Consider the following 20,207-nt stretch of genomic DNA (forward strand, 5'->3'; position numbering starts at 1 on the left):
AAGATATAAAGGATTATGCTTATTTGTCCAGTACTAAATGGTCCAGTGTCCTCAAAGTTTGGTACATGGACTGCCTGCTCTGATATTAACTAATGGGATATTAAAAGCTCAGATTCCTAAGCTCCACCCCAGATCCAGGCAATCAGAAAATTTGGACTTGGGTCCAGAAATCTGGTGCTGACAGACAAGTACTTTGGGTGGTTCTTAGAAATCACTGATTTCGGTGGTCCAGGACCAGCAGAGGGAGGGAGACTGACGCCTTGCCAGGCTTGGGATTCCCGGGTCTGGATTAAGCCTAAGGGGAGATCAGGAAGCTGCAGCACCTGGTTGCTAGTGCTCGACAATGTAAGGAAGATGAGGCCCAGAGACAGGGCGGCCTCTGAGCTCGCATGTAACAGGCATGTTCAGTGACTGTTCTCACCTGTTTTGTGTGTCACAGAAGCTCCACCAACTGCAGAACTTCAATACTTTGATGGCTGTGATAGGCGGCCTGTGTCACAGCTCCATCTCCAGGCTCAAGGAGACAAGCTCACACGTCCCCCACGAAATCAACAAGGTCAGTGCTACTGTCTCTTCGGAAGCCTCAGCACATTCCTGGGACAGCGCCCTTTCCTCCTCCAGGGGTAACCCAGGAAGAAGCGTTTGCCAACCACACCATCCCGTCAACCGGGCAAAATACCCAGGAGGCAAACCCCAAGGAAACCCACGGAGTGGGGATGTCACAGATCAGAAAGTGCCTGTGATTCAGTCTCTCTGTGGCCGCCAGTGCCCCCGCTGGTCAGGTGAAATATGTGCCTCCTTCCCATGCTTATATGCCACTGAATGTTCATTTTGTTGATAATCCTCACCAGAGCATTTTTTCCATTGATTTTTTAGAGAGTGGGAGGGGGAGAAACATCAATGTGAGAGACATCCTGATTGGTTGCCTCCTATACATGCCCAACCAGGGCTGGAATCAAACCCTGACCCTTCAGTCTGAGGGCCCACACTATCCACCGAGCCAAACCGGCTAGGGTTGTTATTGTCTTTAATACTGACTCTCTTGCCCAGAATATTTTCCCCAAAGGACCAGTGTTTCCGTCTGCATGTCAAGTACACTTAATACAGGGACACATTGAAATCCTAGCTCTCCAGATCCCTTGGAGTGACATTCTGGATAGTTGAATTTTCCCAGATTAATTGGAAATGAGCTTTTCAGGTGCCATTTTGTAACAGTGTTTCATTGAGGAATATTTTTCTCAAGGGTCCAATGCATTTTCCTACATTCTTAGATTTTACAGGACCAAAGTTAATCCTTTATAAGTCTGATGTAAATATAAGGCATGATTATACTGAAGGTATCGGTGCAGCTGTGTGGTATGAATTAGATAATTTGAGCATTTTCACCTATTTAAGAGGGCCACCCCTCCCTTCCTAGCCCCTAACCCACTCCTCCCAAGCTGGCACAGAGACTCCCTTCTTAGTGAGAGACATCTGTGCCTCGTGGCCTCGTCTGTTTTCCCAGGTGTTCAGCCTCCTTTTGGGGGTCTCCAGTCAATCACCCTGCTCTCATAACACTCGGCTATGAGGACACTGACTCACCCCCTCCCAATGGTCTGGTCACCTCGTAATTAATTCCCTAGGACACATATGTCAAACACAAGGCCCGCGGGCCAAATCCAGCCCGCCAGGCCTTGCAATGTGGCCCGCACCGCGCTGTCATCACTGCACTCCGCTGTCAGTTTATGACATTGTCAGTTTATGACTGTTCAGTAAACCATTCGGCCCGCGATGTAGGCTGGATTTTAGATTTTGGCCCCTTCTCTGATTGAGTTCGACACCCCTACCCTAGGAGTTCTGCTGAGACCAGCCCATGTCTCAGAGGTGGCAGAGGAAAGCCACAGAGACTTATCATTTCATTTATAAGATACAAACTCGCTCCTCTTCAGCTCGGGGTCCCAACAGTGCTTCCTGTCTGTGGCTGCTGGCCCCTAAGGGTGGTCCACATAATCAGTTTAGACCAGCTTAAAGCAGGTGTCCCCCAGTATTTATTTCACCTTCCAAGGAGAGCAAAAATACATTATTTTGCTGTTGGTCTCTCATCGGTGAGCACCTTCCCTACTCACACGCCCCTGCACTGTTTGCTAGAGACGTGTGAGGAGGAGGTGTTGCCAGCTCAGTGGCTGAGGGAGGCTATTCCAGAACCTTGGGCTCTTCACTGGAGAGAAATGGTACTACTTAGGCCACACTTTTATTAAAAGGATCTGTGGCATAGTGTTTAAAAAGATAATTTTGTGTTGTGACGTGGTTGGCAGACAGTCTTGACTTCCCTTCTTTGCTTCTGAGAAAGTTGGTCAGCACAGTGGGGAACGGGGTCCTGTGAACGGCTGGCTGACCTGCGCCAGGCAGGTCAGAAAAGAACACAGGTCGGCTGCTGCCTTTGGTGCCAGTGAGCAGCCCTGCCCCTTCCGGGGCGGGGGAGGGGTGGGTCCTCTGCCTCATCCTCTGCCTGTCCTTTCCTGGGAATTGGTCTGGTCTATTCTGTCTCTCCGTGTCAGAGTTTCAGTGGGCAGATGGAATGTCACCTGCTTCCTAGACAAAGACCTGCAGTGAGCATCACTGAGAGAGGCCCAGAGAGCAGCATGAAGAGTAAACTGTGCAGGAGACTGAGGCTCTGGTGCCTTCCCCAGGCCAGCAGCACTGTCAGCACAGCCTGTATCACACTCCAAATGGTAAACAATGTCCTTCTGGCCTAGGACTCAGAAGACACTGGGAAAAGGAAATGCGTGACTTAGGGACAGAGGTCAGACTGACACACTAGTCTCTGTTCTCTTGTTCCTTTTTTACTTTCATATCAGATGCTTATGTTTTTGCTTATGTTTTTGTTTATATATATATATATATATATATATATATATATATATATATATATATATATATTATTGATTTTTTTACAGAGAGGAAGGGAGAGGGATAGAAAGCTAGAAACATCGATGAGAGAGAAACATCGATCAGTTGCCTCCTGCACACCCCCCACTGGGGATATGCCCACAACCAAGGTACATGCCCTTGACTAGAATCGAACCCGGGATCCTTCAGTCTGCAAGCCGACGCTTTATCCACTGAGCCAAACCGGTTTCGGCTATGTATGTTTTTAATAGAAAATTTTAATGTAAAAGCAACAAATAAGACCTCAGTTTTCCAGTTATGTTGCAGAATCAACTAAAGCACACCTGTGTTTGTAAATACTCTCTGAGCCTTTTGACATAAGCTGTAGTTTTAATTGGGGATCATGATCTGAACCTTTTGGATGAATCACTTCTTCCCAACAGATTAGGGGTGGGGTGCAATCATGATAGAGACTGAAAGCAGACAATACAACCTGCCTGGCAGGTGCAGTGATGGGGTCTCCTCTTCCGCTTTTTAGGTCCTGGGTGAGATGACTGAGCTGCTGTCGTCCTGCAGAAACTATGACAACTACCGGCGAGCCTACGGGGAGTGCACCCACTTCAAGATCCCCATCCTGGGGGTGCACCTCAAGGACCTCATCTCCCTGTATGAAGCCATGCCCGACTACCTGGAGGATGGGAAGGTGAACGTCCACAAGCTGCTGGCCCTTTACAATCACATCAACGAACTGGTCCAGCTGCAAGAGGTGGCCCCGCCCTTGGAGGCCAACAAGGACCTGGTGCACCTGCTGACGGTGAGGCTCACCACTGGGTGTGTGCCAGGCATCACTCTCTGCACCTTACCGAACATTAGCCCAGCTAATCCTCATACAAACTAGGACGTAGGTACTGCTATTATCCCCTTTTTATGGGTGGGGATACGGAAGCACAAAGACATAATTTCCCAGAGGACCAGACATTAATAAGCAGCAGAGCCTGGATTCAGACCCAGGAGGTAGGACCCTAGCAGCTGTCCTCTAAAGCAGCATGCTTGACTCCTGGAAATGTTCCCCTCTTTCTGCAAAAGTCAGTCCTCAAGCTCTCTGGGAGGAGCTGAGAGCAAATCAGGATACAGGCTTGGTAAGCGATGGGGACTAAAACAGGTTCATTATTTGATTTCTGTTCCTGGAAGTGTTCGAGCTAAGGGGAGGCAAACACTGGTGCAAGGACCAGGATCTGCACTTCAGGTGCAGGGGGAGAGCAGATGGACTCCCTTCCAGCCCAGCAACTGTGGGCACCTAACTCTAAATATCCTGTCTCCTCCTCTGTAAAATCAGGATTATTCTGTGAGATGACTTCTAACTTCTTTGAGTTCCAAAATTATACAATTTTTAATGTGCTTTTTTGGCAGAATGAAATAATTATAACCTCTTCCTACCTCACAGGATGATTCCAATGGGGCCCTGAGCTTTGCATCCAACTAGCCCTTTCTCTAAAGGCCAGGTGACCTTGGTCTTGGCCTTAGATGTCATCTGTGGAAAGATGTACAGAATCCTAACTTTGGGGGAATCACAAATCCTGTAATGAAAGCTGGATGTTGTTCCCAGAAAAAAAGATACATAACCCAAGTATTTTTGAGTTCTGAACCTCCTGAAGCCCATCCATGGACTGTAGGATCAGAACAAGAATATTTGTAAGACCTCTCTCCTCTAAAATGTTCAAGCTCTACTAAATATGGAATTTATTAACTCTGAATATGGTTTAATAATACCGTTATTTAAACTGGGTGCTGGTGCAAGAACCAAATTTTAATAGTATCAGACCATACAAATTATCCTTTCAGATTATCTGTCTGTCTGCTTTGGGGAAGAACAAGTGAGGTGTGGACCTTTTGACCAAACATGGCCTAAATTCTACATAAAGGCTTACAGGTTAAATTTTCATTTAAATGAGGGCATCTTGAGATTTGTCCAAAATTTAAAAACATTTAACAAAAAAGAATTAATGCTTGCCCCATTGCCCTACTGTGAATTTTAAAAACAAACTACTAAGAGCCTAGAAGAGTAAACCACTGGAGAGGAAGAACCAAGAAAGAAATACAACATCCTAGCAGTTAATCATCGTTTCTGATCCACAGTTATCCCTCGATCTCTATTACACTGAGGATGAAATCTACGAGCTCTCCTATGCCCGGGAACCAAGGAACCACAAAGCCCCCGTGAGTTTTCCTATTCCGATTCTTGCAGGTAACGGGATCGGCCTTTTAGTTCAGTTTTATAAGAGTATTGTGTGTCTCCTTTGTGCCCCAACCTGTGCTAGGCAAAGGGAAAACCTCCACATGTGTGAGGAACAGTTCCTGACCAAATAGTCTTCTTGAAGGGGTAACTAATGTGTGAACAGTAAATCACTAAATACCCTAAGAGCATCAGATTGCATGGTGGATTGGCCAGTGGTTTGCAGATGAGACAGGAGAGAATATTGTGGGACAGAGGGCCCTCTCCCTCCTGTGTATCATAAAGTGGCCCCGCATCAGTTTCCCTCCTGTGATTTGTTAGTAAGAATGTGAGCAATATACAGACTACCAAAAAGCTAACTTCAGAGGATTTCCAGCTTGGTAGACAGAAAAGCCCCATCATTCTGCAGTCATCTGGGTCTGAAAGACAGTCTACTAAGTGTTTTGGCCCCTGTGCCAAGACCTCCAACAGCACAGAGCTAGCGCTGCACAGTCGGAACATACCAGGTTATCTGACTCTGCCTCTCCTACCAGTAACTCCCCACAGTGGTACTCCTCCCTTGAGTACCTCTTCCCAAAACAAGTGGTACTCAAGGAAAGATTTGCCTCCACAGAAGAAATTCAGCTTACCTGTGGCTAAATTTCATCTTATCTATACAGAAGATCAAGTTCTAGCTTCCCATTGTAATTAACAATGTTCACTGAAAATACCTGATAGATTCCCTTTTCAGAATGTTGGAAGGCATTTCAATGGAAAGGGTACCTTCTGTTTTTAGAAGAGCTTTTAATTTGGGCCAAGTCTTAAATACTTAAGAGTGGATTCCATCTCAGCTTGTCTAGGCCTCGGATTTTTTTTATGCACCTTCCTGCCTTTTAGCTATTTTCCTCCTCATCCTATCTCTATTAGTAGCCAGTAGAGAACGGAGAGGAAATTTAAGTGATCCACTTTCTTTTTGTTGATAGCTCTGACAAAAGGTTTAGAGGTCATATATGTGAGGAGCATAAACAGTAAAACATAATGCTTGTGAAAGCCAAGATTACTGTTCTAACTTTCAGTATGTGGGCACTCTGCTCCCTGCCACGGGCATAGCTGGGGGTCGTCCGCAGTTGGTCGCAGCCTCAGGTAGCGGGAGAAGAAGGGGCTGTAGATTATACTGCATTTATAGTCATGGGGATCTCTGTGATTATTTCATTTCAGCCACTAACACCTTCAAAGCCACCAGTAGTAGTGGACTGGGCCTCTGGAGTATCTCCCAAACCTGACCCAAAGACTATAAGCAAGCATGTCCAGCGGATGGTGGATGTAAGTACAGCTTTCACCAGACAAAAGCAAGGCCCTGCCTGGCTTCGTTTTGTGTGTGGGGATAAGGGGAGGGGGTGCAGTGGTAAAAACACAAGGTGAGGAACTGGAGACTTGTTCACATGTGAGCCCAGGGACAACTGCTTCTCACACTGTGGCTGCAGGACAGCTCAGAAGTCACATCGTGACAACACTCTTTGGCCTTATGTGGGGGGAGGTGAGCCTCCTCTTAAAGACCCAGCAGGAGAGAATACATTTAAAGTTTGTCAGTTGATCTGGAGGCAGAAAGATGTTGAGAAAGGTTTGAGTAAAAGATAATGACAATCTACAACTGAAAATCTTGGCACCTGTTTGAGTGCACTGTGCTAAATGCTGAGGGGCAGTACATTCGGTTCATATTTCTACATTCATCCCCATGGACCATTCCAGCATAACAACAGAAAGTAAGCCAGAGAGTGTCAGGACAATGAGTGAGGATTAAGGGAGGGAGCCCTTCCAACTGCGCTACAGCTTCACAGAGGAAGTGCCATCTGCTCTGAGCAAGGACAGAGCGAGGGAGACCACCCGCACAGCGAGCACGTACACTGGCCAGGGTGGTGGTGTAACTGCTGTGCTAATGGGTCCACAGCCCCTGGCCACCCTCCAGAGGTGACACGCGCTTCTTGGCAGCCAGCATTTCTTCATCCCTGTCTCTCAGAGGGGGAGAAGGCGGCTCCTACCAGGTGCCCCAGCCCCTTTATCACTTGCCTAAAGAATGATCACCAAAGAAACTCCTTTTTCACAGTCTGTCTTCAAGAACTATGATCTTGACCAAGATGGATACATTTCTCAGGAAGAATTTGAAAAAATTGCTGCGAGTTTTCCGTTTTCCTTCTGTGTGATGGACAAAGACAGGTGAGTTTGTGTACGGGAATGTGGCTGTGAGCCCTTCAGTAAAAGTAGTTTGTGCATAACTAAAAAGAACTCATAAACTTGGATGTGTCGCTGCCATGATTACTTAATGAATATTCAGGCTAAAGAGCAATCATCAAATGAATGCCTGCCTATCTGGCTTTGGATTGGACCACAAGCAATCATGAAGCCAGTTTAATAGTCAACTACGAATTTTATAAAGTTTAGTCTCCTTGTTTTGTCCTTCCAGATCATGAAAAACTAACATTTATTAATGATCTGCATATTTACTTTTCATAAGATTACATCTTGCTGGGACCGGTTTGGCTCAATGGATGGAGCGTCGGCTTGGGGACTGAGGGGTCCCGGGTTCGATTCCGGTCAAGGGCATGTACCTTGGTTGCGGGCACATCCCCAGTGGGGGGTGTGCGGGAGGCAGCTGATCGATGACTCTCTCTCATGGATGTTTCTAACTCTCTATCTCTCTCCCTTCCTCTCTGTACAGAATCAATAAAATATATTTAAAAACATAAGATTACATCTTGGTTCTATATATAAAACCAAATATATGGTTGGTAGGTTCAAGTTAGGTATTATTACTGTCTGAAGTCAGAAACTGCAGCATAAGGTATTTCTATACACACAATTTCCATAATTTTTCTTAAGTCCAATAATAGTGGTTAAATTTATTGGGAAAACCTAGGTTAGCCAAAGAACAACTCCATAAAAGTGAGTAATGCTGCCTCTGCTACTTATTACAAGCTATTCATGTATGATGAAAAGGACTGCTCATGGCGGTAATTATCAGGTAATACATCATGTCCTTCCACTCAAGGATGAAAAGGTGAGTTCTCCCCCTCCCCCCTCACATCCTGGTCTGTCCTTTGCTGGCAGGGAAGGCCTCATCAGCCGGGATGAGATCACGGCCTACTTCATGAGGGCCAGCTCCATCTACTCCAAGCTGGGACTGGGCTTTCCTCACAACTTCCAAGAGACAACCTACCTGAAGCCTACTTTCTGTGACAACTGCGCTGGATTTGTAAGTTGTCCTTGGAGTGCTTCAGGGTTGAACTTGGGGAGGGGTATAAGACAGGTGAAATGACTAAGCCACACACAGACCTCGGAGCCCTTATCAGCTCATCCCAGCTTAGAGCCTAAGCAAACACCTAGAATAACCTAGTCCTCAAATGCATTTATGTGCATTCATCTTTTCCAATTCCTTCCTGATTTATATTTCCCTCTGGTACGGGGCCCTGGATAAATAAGTATTAAATATGGGATATATATTTTTAAGTATTATATATTCCTATGTTGTTCCAAATGTTAGGAAAAAACATCCTCACCCATCCCTACTTCCAAGGAATTACCTTTAAGAAGTCATTGGGCTCTGCCCATCCTCTGTCCCACCCCTGACCCAAGAGTTTTCTCCAAACCCAGTGCCTGACCCGGTGGTTCTATAGACTTATTCTTAGTTTGGGGTCCTGATATGATTCCGCTTGAGGCCTAGAGAAGTCCTGACTCATAAATCCTGTGAGCTTCTTGAGAACATTTGACTGATCAGCACGAACTCTTCCAGTTTTTAATTTAAGGTCAGGAGGGACAATACATAAGAGAGAAATGAGGTTTCCCTCCCTCTTGAGGTAGGAAGTAGAATGAAGGAAAATCAAGAGTGATGTCAATGCCTTGCCTCCTATCAGATAGATGAGTGACATTGGTGCATTCTGTCTCTTGTCTCGTAGCTCTGGGGAGTGATCAAACAAGGATATCGATGTAAAGGTAAGGCTCAGCTTTGTCGGCTGCATTGTTTTTCCCTGGTCTTAGGTATTTTCCTATAGATAATTTCTTCATAGTAGTTGTCCATTCAGTCCACAACTTCTGAGCATGGCCTATTCCTCAAACTGGCTTCCCTAGAGCAGTGGTTCTCAACCTTTATAATTCCGCAACCCTTTAATACAGTTCATGTTGTGGTGACTCCCAACCATAATATTATTTTTGTTGCTACTTCATAACTGTAATTTTGCAAGTTAATGAATCATAACATAAATATGTGTTTTCCGGTGGTCTTAGGTGACCCTGTTAGTGGTTCTCAAACTACTGTAGAGCCTAAGACCATCGGAAAATACAGATGTTTACATTACGATTCATAACAGTAACAAAATTACAGTTATGAAGTAGCAACGAAAATAATTTTATGGTTGGGGGTCACCACAGTATGAGGAACTGTATTAAAGGGTCAGCAGCATTAGAAAGATTGAGAACCATTGCTCTAGGAGGTCTCCTTAGAGTAGGCAGTACATGTGGGATAATCAAGACACCACCCCTTCCCTCCTCGGCAACAGGGGCCCCTTCCTCAACTTGTGGTAAGGGCTACAACAGGACTGACCAAGTGAGAATGCTGGGTTCGCTGGGTGTCCTCGCTCCAGAAGACAGGGCAGGCATGTGTGACAAGAGGGCCCTAGAGAAGAAAGCGATGTGTGCTCAAAGACTCTGACTGGGCTGTCTTGTCCACAGACTGCGGGATGAACTGCCACAAACAATGCAAAGATCTGGTTGTGTTCGAGTGCAAGAAGCGAGCCAAGAACTCAGCAGCTCTCACTGACAATAACACCTCCGTGGGGCCAACATTCAAACTCTGCTCATTGGGAGCCAAAGATCTGCTCCATGGTAAGGAGGCATTGGGAACATCTATCTTGGAAAGTGAAATCGGAAGGATGAAGATTTCAGGGAGGAAAGATTACCTTTATCCTTCTCTTTCTTTTCTTTTTGTAAATATATTTTAATTTATTTTAGAAAGAGAGAGAGAAACATCAGTGATGAGAATCACTGATTGGCTGCCTTCTGCACGCCCCACACTGGGGGATGAGCCTGCAATCCTGGCATGTGCCCTGACTGGGAGCCGAACCATGACCTCCTGGTTCATAGGTTGAAGTGCAACCACTGAGCCATGCCATCCTTCTCTTTCTTAATAGAAATCAGCACGAATACCATTATGAAAGACATGCCTGTATATTATGTACCCTCTATTTTAAGAGTTGCATCATCTTTGGGTACAACTGCCCAAATTTTCATGCAGAGAATAACACAGAGGTCTGTCTGGGGTCTCAGCGTGAAGTCTGAAAAAGACAGTATCTTTTTATACTTACTTTACTCCTCCAAAAGAGACAGTGAAATTATTTCAGAGTAAATATAACAATCTAACAACAATTAAATAACAGTATAATTATGAGCTTTATTTGGAAAAATATTTAATGTTAATTTAAATTATGTTCCCCTAGAGAAAAATTAAACTAGGTAGGATCCTTAAAAGTATTACAAGTATTTCTAGTATTACAATTGTTGATTTAGATTACAAATGGTAAGAAAAAACTCTCATTGTCCAGAGCCATTTTACTTTACCAATCCAATGTCTTAGCTAGAAAATTTGCTAATAGGAAAGCATATTTAAAAATTACTGCTGAATCTTTGCAAAGCAGTAAATATAGATGATTTGCTACCTATCTTAAAGCCTACCACCCATCTCAAAGTCATCTGTTCCTACTCTACATCTCCTGGAACTTACTTGGTTAATATCTAGACTGGGTCCTGGATAAGGCTGTTGGTTCAAAGAAAACCAGAATGACTCCTCTCTCCTTTTCTAATATCATAGGAGGGCAATATATTTGCTAGAACTTCCCTATCACAGTTAAGCTGCGCCTATTGTACAAATTTGCAAATAGGTGCCACAGAGAATTCCTAGCAGCTAATTAAGGCCATCTGTATCAAGACCAAAACCTGAGTGCTGACAGATATTTATGAAACAGTAGAGGCTACTGAAAAGGCAGGGGCTTCAGTTTTCCCTCTAGGGGAAATAGAAAAAGATGCTCTTTCCTCAGGGTGAATGAGCCTAATACCGGAAACCATGGATTGGCCAGCAAAATCCCTAAATATCAGTCCCCTTTACCCCCTAAACTGGGTGCCTAAAAATGAGCCCATTTGGGGGGCCTATGAGCTTTCTGAAACTAATGTGTCAATACGAGTCTCTGCTTTTCTGAACTAGATCACTAACACGTCTCATGTCTCCCTCAGCACCTGAGGACGGACCTTTTCCATTCCCTAATGGGGAGGCTGTGGAACAAAGTGAAGAGAGTAAAGATCGGACCATCGTGCTCATGGGGGTGTCCTCACAGAAGATTTCTGTTCGGCTGAAGAGGACTGTCGCCCACAAGGCCACCCAGACCGAAGCACTGCCTTGGATGGGCAGCGACGGCCCTTCTGGTCCTTTTGCACCACCTTCCCCAAGGAAGACAGCCCAGGACACTCTGTACGTGCATCCTAGTCCCACATCTCCGTGCCCCAGCCCAGTCTTGGTCAGAAAGCGGGCTTTTGTCAAGTGGGAGAATAAAGACTCCTTCATGAAATCGAAGGAGGAACTCCGCCACCTCAGACTCCCAACTTACCAAGAACTGGAACAGGTACCTTTTCCTTTGTTTTCAGACTTTGAAAGAAATGGGGCTAAACCAGGGAAGGGAGTGTAAACTGAAGATTCAGTCCAGGTTGATTACTAGGAGATTAAAACAAGTAAAGAGATCCTGGCTTTCTCTCAAAGAAACAAGTGGGGACACTGAGTCACATTACATGACTACAACAGGACATATACAGGCTCCCTGTTGCACAGAAGTGACAGGGCCCAAACTGTTCACAATAGGCTCCAAAACAACAAGTGATCAGTTTTACGGTGCTGACCGCAAACCCCTTTTCTATATGGCACTTATAGTGAACTTGCCTAAGTCCTCCTTCCTTATAGTTTTTACTCTATTCATCAATGTTATGTTTGGGAACCTTCATGGTTACCTAGACATCTTCCTAAAAGAAGGCAGGTGATCAGTGTGCTACAAAAAAAAAAAAAAAAAAAGTGTACTATTTCACCAACTGAAAGGGCCTCCCTCTTAATGTAAATGAGGGAGATCATTTCTAACACATCAGGTAATGTACTGAAGAGCTAAGTCAATAGTAGTTGGCAAGTGCATAGCTGAATATAATATACAGCAATATAATCCATAAAATGGTAAAAATTGTGTTTTTTCTGTTAAGCTCACAATGTCTAATAAGATACCAAATGGTGGCAAAAAAGGAGTTTGGTGCCAAAGATTTGAGAAAAGGGAATAATGAGGTTAAAAAAAAAAAAAAAAAAAAAAAGGAAAATAGGAGATAGAATAACAGGTAGTTTCCAAATACTCTACTCTGTAAGGTCAATTACTATAATAGCATATTTATTTTTATTTAGCGTACAAAGCTCATAGTGAGCTGGCTTACAAGACCTCTTGTTTATAGATATAGTTTCTTACCAATGGCAGGTAAGTTAAGTCATTTTAGAGATCATTCACTTTATTACAGGGAGGAATGCCTATCTACCCCCCTCCCACCCCACCCCTGCCAGTATCAAGGTTGGCAATGTCTTTTTGAAGATCTATCACTATCATTACAAATATAGAACCAACGTTCACCTAGGTAGAATGCCTTACATAAGTCTATATAATACACAGTGAAGTTGTGCAAGATGGCCTCAGGATTCCCACCTTGTTCTCAGTGTTGTACCTTCCCTGTCAACACTATTTAAAGAAACAAGTTATCTTTAATAACTTAGAGGCACTGACTTAGAGGCACATTTAAAGAAACAAGTTACTGACTTAGAGGCACATTTAAAGAAACAAGTTATCCTGGCATGGCTCAGTGAACCAGGAGGTCACAATTCGATTCCTGGTCAGGGCATATGCCCAGGTTGCTGGCTATCCCCAGTAGGGGGGCATGCAGGAAGCAGCCAATCGATGATCCTCTCTAAAATCATTAAGAACATATATTAAAAAAAAGGAAAGTAAGTTATATACATAATAAGAAGAAAATTTTGGTTTGGTGTCTGGAACAAAAACATATAACATTAGGAGAAATGAACAGATATTTTGGATAAAAGGTACTCTCTTACTCAGAATATTTAAGACATGTTTTAAGTCGATCAAAAGGTGAAAGAAATCTTAAAAAGCGAACCCAATAGAAGAGAAAGAACTTTACAAAGAACTGTGTTTCTAGCCCCCAGATGTTTCTTGCAAACTACCCATTAACATCTGTGACCTATTTGGTCCTCTGTAAAATACAGGGCCAGGATTCCATATGCTCTCTTACGGTTTGCTTTAGAGCTTGACATTTTACATGTCCATGAAAAGGAACAGTGTAGAGTAGACAGCAACAATGACTTCCTGATGCAAGAAATGGGTGGTAGAGAGATTTCAGATGAGATAGGTCCAGAATAATTACTAACATCTAATACCAGAACTCATAAACCCTCTTAGCATTTGCCTCTCTTTACATTTATTCTTGTCATAGGGATAAGAATTCACAATTATGTTTTAAAAAAACCCACACCAATGAGTCCCAAAATCCTTACATGATTAGTCTACCTACAATTCAAGAGCCCCATCCACCCTGTAAACTCTAAGAAGAAGTACATTATTAGTATTGATCTTACAGAGTATTTAGAAAACTATTGGCCCAGTTGTCCCATAACCTATTTTCCTACATTACTCTAGCAATAAACAGAATTAGAAAACCTGTAACTATATATTAGAAGGGTGTGTTAACTACTTGTTATAGCACTAAAGGCCTGATGCACAAAATTCGTTCAAGGGGCTCAGCCCTTGCAGCCCGCTTTGTCCGGAAGGTCGTTCAGCTGTCTGGTCTAATTAGCATATTACAATTTTATTATTATAGATAAAGACTTAACGAGTATTAAAAAGAATTATCTAATTTCATTTCTCAATGAATTGAAAGCATAAAGAGGTAAATTGTGATATCAAAAATATAAAAGTTGAGAAGTAAAAAGGTAGAACCTTTATAGACAAATGAAGATAAGGTGCTACCAGGATAAAACGACTATTTTATCTATGGTATGCTTTTTATAAGCCATATGGTATCCACAAAGCAAAAATCTAAAGGAGAGTTGTGAAGAGCTAAAGTGAAACATAAAAAGGGAGACTAAGCAAATTACCATGGAAAACTACCACTTTACAAAGGTAAACAGAGAAAAAGGAACAGTGCAGATACACAACAACCAGAAGGCAAACAATAAGATGGCAGTAGTAAGTCCTTATACATCAACAATCACTCTGAATATAAATAGATTGAATTCATTAAATTCAAAAGGCCATATGGATTTAAAAAGAGGCCCAACTATATGCTACCTATAGCAAACTCATTTTAGTTTAAAGACACAAACTCAAAATGAAGGGATAGAAAAGGAAATTCCCTATGAATAGAAACTAAAACAAGGTGACCATAGCCACACAAGACAAATGAACAATTGTAAATATATATATGCAGCCATCATTGGAGCACTGATATATATTAAGCAAATACTAACAGATATAAAGGGAGAAATAAACCATACAATACTAATAAGGGACTTCAATACCCTACTGTCAGCAATGGATAGATCATCCAGACAGAAAACTAACAAGGAAATTGTAGAACTGAACCACACAATAGAACAAATCAACAAATATACATAGAAAATTCTCTCCAACAGCAAAATATAAATTTTCCAGCATAGATCATATGATAGGGCACAAATCACAGCAAATTTAACCCTTTGCACTCCGAACCATCCTGGACATTGGCTACCAGCTACTCGACGCTACTTTGCGAAACGTGTGTTGAATTAACTCAATTCCCCGTAATCACTAATAAACTGCAATGTCCCCTGAGAGGGGACATCCGAGTGATATGCTAGAATTCCGATGTCCCCTGAGAGGGGACAGCGGAGTGCAAAGGGTTAAAAACTGAAATCATACCAACTATATTTTCAGATCACAATAATATGAAACTAGAAATTAACAAGAGGCAAACTGAATAACCATTAAATCAAAGAAATCAAATTATATCTAATTAAATGGTAATATGCAAATTAACCATCACTCTGTCACAAAGATGGCGGTGCCCATAGCCACAAGATGGTGGCCACTGAGAGCACGCAGCATGAGCGTTCCACGCCCAGCTGCGAATGGGCCTCTGGGCCACGGAGAGCCTCTGGGCAGTGGGCATGAAGCAGCCACGCCCCTCAGAGAGCTACTGGCGCATCGATTTGTGCGCAGGGCTACTAGTCGGAAATAAAAAAATTACCTGTACACAAAGGGAAATACAACATATCAAAACTTACAGGATGCACCAAATGCATATCTTAAAAAAAATCTCAAACAACCTAACTTTACACCTCTTGGGACCTAAAAAAAGAACAAATTAACCCAAAGTTAGAAGAAGGAAGAAAATGATTATGATCAGAACGAAAATAAGTGAAATAGAGATAAGAAAAATAATAGAAAAGCTCGACAAAACTAAAAGCTGGGTTTTTGAAAAGACAAAATTAGAAATGCAAAATGTGATATTACAAGTGTTACTATACAAATACATGACACCACAAGAAACTATTATGAACAATTATATGCCAATAAATTAGATAACCTAAAATAGATACATTTCTAGAAACATAATATACCTAGACAGAAATAGAAATCTGAACAGACTAAAAATGAACAAAGAGATTAAATAGTAATGAAAAACCTCCCAATACAAAAAATCTCAGGATAATGAAATGGCTTCACTAGCAAATTCTACTCAAAGAAGAATTAACACCAATCCTTCTCAAACTCTTTCAAAAAATTGAGGAGGAAGGATACTTCCAAATTCATTCTACAAGGGTATCACAATAAAACTACAGATCAATATCACTGATAAATATAGATATAAAAATTATCAACAAAATTCAAGAACACATAGAAAGGATTATATACTGTGGCTAAGTGGGGTTTACCCTTGGATGCAAGGATGGTTCAACATATGCCCAATCTTATTGAGTATAGTACTGAAAGTCTCAGCCAGTGATTAAACAAGAAAAAGAAATAAAAGTAATCCAAAACAGGATTGTCTGTGGATAATATGAGTCTGTATTAGTATATAGAAAATCCCAAAGATTCAATCAGAAAACTGTTGGGACTAATCAACAATTTCAGTAAAGCTGCAGGATATAGCAATCAGCTGAATTTCTATATATCTAAAAAAAATCCATTCACAGTAGCATCAAAACCAATAAAATACTTGGACTATATTTAACCAAGGAAGTGAAAACTCTATACAATGAAAACTACAAGACTTTGCTAAAACTGAAGAAGATATAAATAAATGGAAAGACACCTGTATTAATGGCTTAGAAGAATTGTTAAAATATCCACACTGTCCAATGCAATCCCCATCAAAATACCAGCGGCATTCTTTAGGAAACAGAAATAACAATCCTAAAAATTGTATAGAACCACAAAAGACCCCAAATAGCCAAAACAATCCTGATTTTAAAAAAAATTGGGGGAGGTACCTGATTGCAAACTTCACCATAAAGCTACAGTAATAAAAATAGTATGGTACTGGCACAAAAATAAACATGAAGACCAATGTAGCAGAAAAGAGAGCTTGAATGAAACTCCTGCTTATACAGGTCAGCTAATATTCAATGAGTGAATAAAATGGTTGTTACCAGGCAATGGGGGTAGGAGGAGAGGACAGATGTTAAGGGTACAAATTTACACCAAGTGATAAATTAGCCATAGAGATATAATGCACAGTACAGAGATTATAGACAATAATATTGTATCATCAAACTCACTAAAACGACTAGAATTATTCCAACTTCTAAAAAGAATTATGTAACATGATGGAGGAGTTAATTATAGCGATCATGCAATCATATTACAATACATAATTATCAAATTAATAGGTTGTACACCTTAAATTTGTTATGTACCAAATATATTTCAATTAAAAAAAACAAAAAAAAACCATCAAGACTGGAAACCAACTGTTGTCCATATAATTAAATCACTGAAAATTAGATAACTGGATTCCAGTTTAGAGGCTGAAAAAAAATTCCTGTCTTTGCCAAGAGTTCATTAGTTTTCAATGATTTGGGGGTAAAAATACTTGAAGAAAATGAACTATGATATATCATATTACAGTATTCTGAATCACTGCTTTCATACCTCAAACCTGACCAGAGACTTTGTTTCTGCCAAGTTGAAGTCTCCTGCTACACAACTTGCATAGGTTGTGTCATTATCCACCTACTGCCGGGAATGGTTTATTCTGCCTGTTAGCCATCACATCACTGATATGCTTAACAAAAACTAATTGCTGTTTGTACATGTTCATTTGTTATTTAACTTATTATTTTATATTAAGGGTAAAAAATTTTTAATACTCAGCCAACAATGCATGGAAGATGCTAATCAAGTGTAGTACTCACAATATTGTAACTGATTTACTATTCATTGCTGCTTTATTAACATACCTCATTCTCCTTTCTCTTTAGGAAATAAATACACTGAAAGCAGATAATGATGCTCTAAAGATCCAACTGAGATATGCACAGAAGAAAATAGAAAGCCTCCAACTTGCAAAAAGCAATCATGTCTTAGCTCAGATGGAACAGGGTGACAGTTCTTAGCCCAGAAACTCAAGCAGCACAATCTGTAGATAAATGGATTAGAGATCTCATTTCCCAAACCAGTTAACACAAAGATTGGGGAACCTTAGAGTGACCAGTTTTAAAGGGGGTACTTTAAAAAGGAAAAGCTAGTCTTCCCATCCCCCACCCCCAATGTGTGATATTGTTTTCTCTCCCAGTCAGTTGAATCAAAGGGGAGGAAAACTGAAAAACACAAAATTTTTGCCATTCATACCACGAACATGTTTCCCTGAGACTAAAGGCAAAAGCATGATAAAAACATGACTATAGTTTTCTAACAAGGTAGCTTCTCTTATGTGGCCTGCCTGGCTACTGCTCCTTAGAACTAAAATCCCTGGAAAATGAATTTGCTTCCTTCCCTGGGGTTTTCTGTAAACTGGGAAATTTACTTGTTCCACTCAAAGCTTACTTATCATATTAAAGTAGATTCACTTCCTGTACATTCCAGCATTCTTTATGAATCTGGTTTCCAATTCACTACCTCAAATCTAATCAATTAGCCCTTTCCCCACCCCCATCCTTCCTTACTGTGCTCATCATATACACAAGGGTATCTCCCTAGAGCTGAACTTCTAGAATATAAGTTCAAATTGTGGGGACCTATTCAACAACATGACACTATCCAGTTGCATATCAACTAATAGTTTGTCACAAAGTCATAATAAAATAAGTAATCAAATTAAATACCTGAAAACATGGCTATTACCATTTTATACATGACTTGACTAATTAGCTAAAATAAATGTAATGCAAACATGTCTGTCCTCTTCAGTGAATAGAATTAGGACTTTATGGCTATTTTTTTAAAAAGCAGAGTCTGCTTAGCTCTTTGTGTGCCATCTTTACCCTTTTTTTTTTTTTAAGTAATTTTTTGAGCTGAATTTGTGCTTACCAGTATACTCCCTTCACTATTAATACTATTTAGAAATAAGCTAATTGTATCAGAGCCTTCAATAAGAGCTGACAGCATGTATATATGTGTATATATTATGTATATACAGTACCAGGCATGTATGTGACTTGGAATTTTGTTTCCTCCTTCATAAAATGTGGAAGTGAATTAAACAACTTTTAGTCATTTACATAAATTCACAAATATAAAGTTCAGTTTGTTATAAGATGAAGGATTTACTTACAATGTAAATTGTATTATTTGCAAACTCAAAAGAGCCCTGTAAGTTATTATTAATGAAAGCTAATGATAAATGTGTTCATTTAGCTGTCTGGGCAACTGATCACAAACTCCTTTGTTAGACTCTTTATTTCTCTAAAAAAGTCCAATGATAATTTTTTCTTTTCTTTTTTTTGGAGGGGGGTTGGGGGAGTGAGAACACAACTTACCTTCCATGCTTGGAAAGCCTGGTAACAAATTGACTTGAAATTCATAAACAAGTTGAACATGCCAAGAATATAATACCAGCCTTTAGAAGTTCCAAACCTAAAGCCAACAACCCCAAATCTTAGAGTACAAAGTACATATACACAGTGTAGCTTCTTTGGAGGATTCAGACTATTTAAGAAGTTTATTTGATGAAAACTGCATACCTCCTTATACTGAGCTTTAGTGACAAAGCTAGTGACTAATTTTCCTTTGTGTTTTAAAAAAATCACTTTACACACAGACTTAGTCTTTCCTAAGTCTAAACTAAAAAAATCTCACCACCTAATATGTAAACTTATAGAAGCTACTCTACTGTGCTACTTACATTATATGGAATATAAGTTTATGATCCTCTTTAAAATTCATATTCTTCACTATTATCCTTTTCCTCTGATATAAACCAAAAACAGTACAGCTCAATTTTCTTTAAACATAGCCACATAACAGTAATTTTTTCATTTTTCTTCCCCTCCACCCAAAATATAGATTCCAGGTTAGTTTCTATGTAAATAATTTATAATCAATAGGAATTCAAAAGGTCAGTCCTCTTAGTCAAATTAACATGGCTAAAGGATCTTACCACTGAAATGGATAGGAAGTAATTTCATCACAGGTTTTTACAGCCCACCTAGGGCCAAAGTAGTCTGTAAATTAATATTATTTGTGTGGAATCCACAGAAATAATTTGGCATAGACTTTTGGTTGTTAAGCGTAGGATACAAATTTTTGTGTCTTGTACTGACTTGGGCATATATTTATCTGTCAAAACAATGACAAGTTTTGTTTTGTTAACAGCAATGTCACTTCTCATTTTCTTTGGTAACTTGAGTTGCCTTTTCATTGGTTGTGAATTTCTAAAGATGTATTATGTAAAAGAACTACAAGGAAAAAACAAATGTACATATTGTAAAGTTTTTTTATATCTAATGTAAGTTTTCTTTATGTAATATTTATATGATAAAAGACATTAGGATCCCTATAGCATAGATGTCTTG

General features: G+C 40.8%; 1 protein-coding gene across 1 annotated transcript in view; it reads left to right on the forward strand.

The window, feature by feature from the left end:
* The window catches only part of RASGRP1 (RAS guanyl releasing protein 1), a 75,429-nt gene extending 55,236 nt beyond the window's left edge, over positions 1-20,193 (forward strand). Inside the window, exons 8-17 of the mRNA XM_084891246.1 lie at positions 440-556; positions 3,407-3,682; positions 5,005-5,085; positions 6,299-6,403; positions 7,185-7,294; positions 8,186-8,330; positions 9,031-9,067; positions 9,803-9,955; positions 11,357-11,742; positions 17,676-20,193. Of these exons, the coding sequence (XP_084747372.1) occupies positions 440-556; positions 3,407-3,682; positions 5,005-5,085; positions 6,299-6,403; positions 7,185-7,294; positions 8,186-8,330; positions 9,031-9,067; positions 9,803-9,955; positions 11,357-11,742; positions 17,676-17,810 (1,545 nt within the window). The 3' untranslated portion in view covers positions 17,811-20,193. The remainder of the gene's footprint in view (positions 1-439; positions 557-3,406; positions 3,683-5,004; positions 5,086-6,298; positions 6,404-7,184; positions 7,295-8,185; positions 8,331-9,030; positions 9,068-9,802; positions 9,956-11,356; positions 11,743-17,675) is intronic.
* Positions 20,194-20,207: the final 14 nt, after the last annotated feature.

Source organism: Pipistrellus hanaki, assembly GCF_964339955.1.
Source record: "Pipistrellus hanaki genome assembly, chromosome: 1".
Classification (NCBI taxonomy): domain Eukaryota; kingdom Metazoa; phylum Chordata; class Mammalia; order Chiroptera; family Vespertilionidae; genus Pipistrellus; species Pipistrellus hanaki.